This window comes from Lolium rigidum, chromosome 6 (assembly GCF_022539505.1).
Source record: "Lolium rigidum isolate FL_2022 chromosome 6, APGP_CSIRO_Lrig_0.1, whole genome shotgun sequence".
Classification (NCBI taxonomy): domain Eukaryota; kingdom Viridiplantae; phylum Streptophyta; class Magnoliopsida; order Poales; family Poaceae; genus Lolium; species Lolium rigidum.
Window position 1 is genome coordinate 301,036,990 of NC_061513.1, and position 2,686 is coordinate 301,039,675.

Consider the following 2,686-nt stretch of genomic DNA (forward strand, 5'->3'; position numbering starts at 1 on the left):
CAGCACCTCGGGGGGCGACGAGGAGGGAGAGAGGGGGAGGACGGACGAGGCAGCGGTGGCTAGGGTTTGCCCCTCTCGGTCGCCTGGAGGAGCGACGCGAGAGGAGCCTGGGGGTCACGCGCGTGAGGTTCCTAAACCTTAAGCTTTGGACTGAAAATATTATGATTTACCGCGGACCATAATAGCAGGTTGATAATTAACCAAAACTTGTTACGAAAACTCAACCATCGGCACTTTATAAGACCGCTTCACTCGAGTGTAGCGTTTTGAAGGCCGAGCTACATTTGGCTCTTTATTTTCAAAGACTCAAAAATCGTATTTCAATATTTTTATAAAACCTGAAACAAAATCTTAGAGGTAGCCAATGATGTGTGCTATAAATGATGCAAAATCTCAATGCAAACTGATTTGTATTACAAGCTACACGAATCTGAGAAAATTAATAGTCTTAAAATTTGTACTATACAATATAAAATTTGTTATTTTTGTGTAGCCTAGAATATAAAGTAGTTTGTATTGAGATTTTACACCATTGTAGTATACATCATTGTCTATCTCTAAATTTTTGATTGAGATTTTTTAAACTTTTAAAATTCTATTTTAAGTGTTTGAAAATAAACAGCTACGTGTAGCTTGGCTTTCGTTTGAAGTTTTCCCGCTCCATGAGTAGTATATGTATGCATGCGTGCTGCAGTTGCTTGTCTTCACATCTTCTGTAGGAGTATAAAGAAATGAAGTTGATGAACATTAATAGGCCTTGCACTATGATGCTGCAAGAAGATGATCGACCTAATCCAAACCGAACTCGATGGCGCCACATTTGCGTTGCATCTTCATGCCAACTGATCCACCACCTTCTTTCTCCTCACGAGATCGAGCGGGGAAATATACGGTATAAATTCGCACCATTGCATCGGATGTTCCAACGACAGTTCAGAACACAGAGGACATACAGATCGATCGGCCGGCCGGTCGAGATGCCGGAGTACTGCGTGACGGGCGGAACGGGGTTCATCGCGTCGCACCTGATCCGGGCGCTGCTCGCCGCCGGGCACACGGTGCGCGCCACGGTGCGTGACCCGAGCGACGAGTCCAAGGTCGGGTTCCTGTGGGACCTGGAGGGCGCCGACGAGCGGCTGCAGCTGGTGCGCGCCGACCTGCTGGTGGAAGGGTCGTTCGACGCGGCCGTGAGCGGAGTCGACGGCGTCTTCCACGCGGCTTCCCCGGTCGTCGTCTCCTACGAGGACGGCAAGGACGCGCAGGAGAAGCTGGTGGACCCGATAGTGAAGGGCGCCGGCAACGTGCTCCGCTCCTGCGCCAGGGCGTCCCCTCCGCCGCGCCGCGTCGTGTTCACCTCCTCCTGCTCCTGCGTCCGCTACCGCCACCACCACGGCGGCGCGGCCCCGCCGGCGCTGAACGAGTCGCACTGGAGCGACGCGGAGTACTGCCGCACGTACGGGCTCTGGTACGCGTACGCCAAGACGGTGGCGGAGAAGGAGGCGTGGCGCCTCGCGAAGGAGCACGCGCTGGACCTCGTCGTGGTGAACCCGTCGTTCGTGGTCGGGCCGGTGCTGGGCCGGGCGGCACCCACCAGCACGGCGCTGGTGGTGCTGGCGCTGCTGAGGGGCGACCTGGCCAAGTACCCGAACACGACCATCGGGTTCGTGCACGTGGACGACGTGGTGCTCGCCCACGTCCTGGCCATGGAGGACGGCAGGGCCTCCGGGCGGCTCATCTGCTCCGGCGACGTCGCGCACTGGTCCGAGGTGCTCGGGGAGCTCAGGGAGCGGTACCCGCAGTACCCAATCCCCACGGAGTAAGCGTTTCTACCCACCTGGCCATGTTGTTACGTATGTATTCATCGATCAATCTCTCATGGTCATGGATGGGATGGTGTTGGGATTGTACTGAATCAGGTGTAGCGGCGGGAAAGGAGACGACAGGACGCACAAGATGGACACGAGCAAGATGGAGGCGCTGGGGTTCCCGCCGTTCCTGTCCATCCAGCAGATGTTCGACGACTGCATCAAGAGCTTCCAGGACAAGGGAATTCTTGCGTGAAAGCGATACATCGATCTGAATTCAGAGCCACTCCATGCAATATAGGAGTACCTTAACTTATCAAGAAGTTAACTGTTAACGTTAACGGCCGGTGCTAAGGTTCGAACTTTGTGAGAAGATATAGTAACTACGCTTAGTGCAGTAGGATCCTATGCATCGTTTAAATTACTAACTGTTTCTTAAGGCGCAACATTCAAGGACCGAAGTATATATACATGCATGAAAACACCCAACTGTTTAGCCAAAGGTCTGAGGTCTGTCGACGAACATCATCTTAAGTCAATTTGCACAACTTTCACTTATGTGCGTTTTTCACCGGGTGTGCCTAAGTCTCAGTCAACTGAGATTTAACTTATGTCTCAGTCGGGTTACATTAGTGGGTCTAAATTAAGTAGAAACAACAGCAAACACGAATCTTCAAGCAGAAACAAAATTCAACAATAGAGCACGTGACTGAGACATAAGCTACGTCTCAGCTAGCTGAAACTTAGCAATTCCGTTTTTCACCCAAGTACGACCCGCGTAAAAGATGTACGGAGTACTTTTTCCGAAATCGACAAAAACCTTCAGAAAAAATTTAAACCACCGAGAATCAATAACAATTGCGCGCGAACATCAACCGATC

General features: G+C 51.6%; 1 protein-coding gene across 1 annotated transcript; it reads left to right on the forward strand.

Moving 5' to 3' along the window:
* Window positions 1-977: 977 nt before the first annotated feature.
* LOC124664468 (tetraketide alpha-pyrone reductase 2-like) lies at window positions 978-2,061 on the forward strand. The gene is made up of 2 exons (XM_047201985.1): window positions 978-1,816; window positions 1,917-2,061. Exons 1-2 carry the CDS (start codon window positions 978-980, stop codon window positions 2,059-2,061), a joined length of 984 nt encoding a protein of 327 aa, XP_047057941.1.
* Window positions 2,062-2,686: the final 625 nt, after the last annotated feature.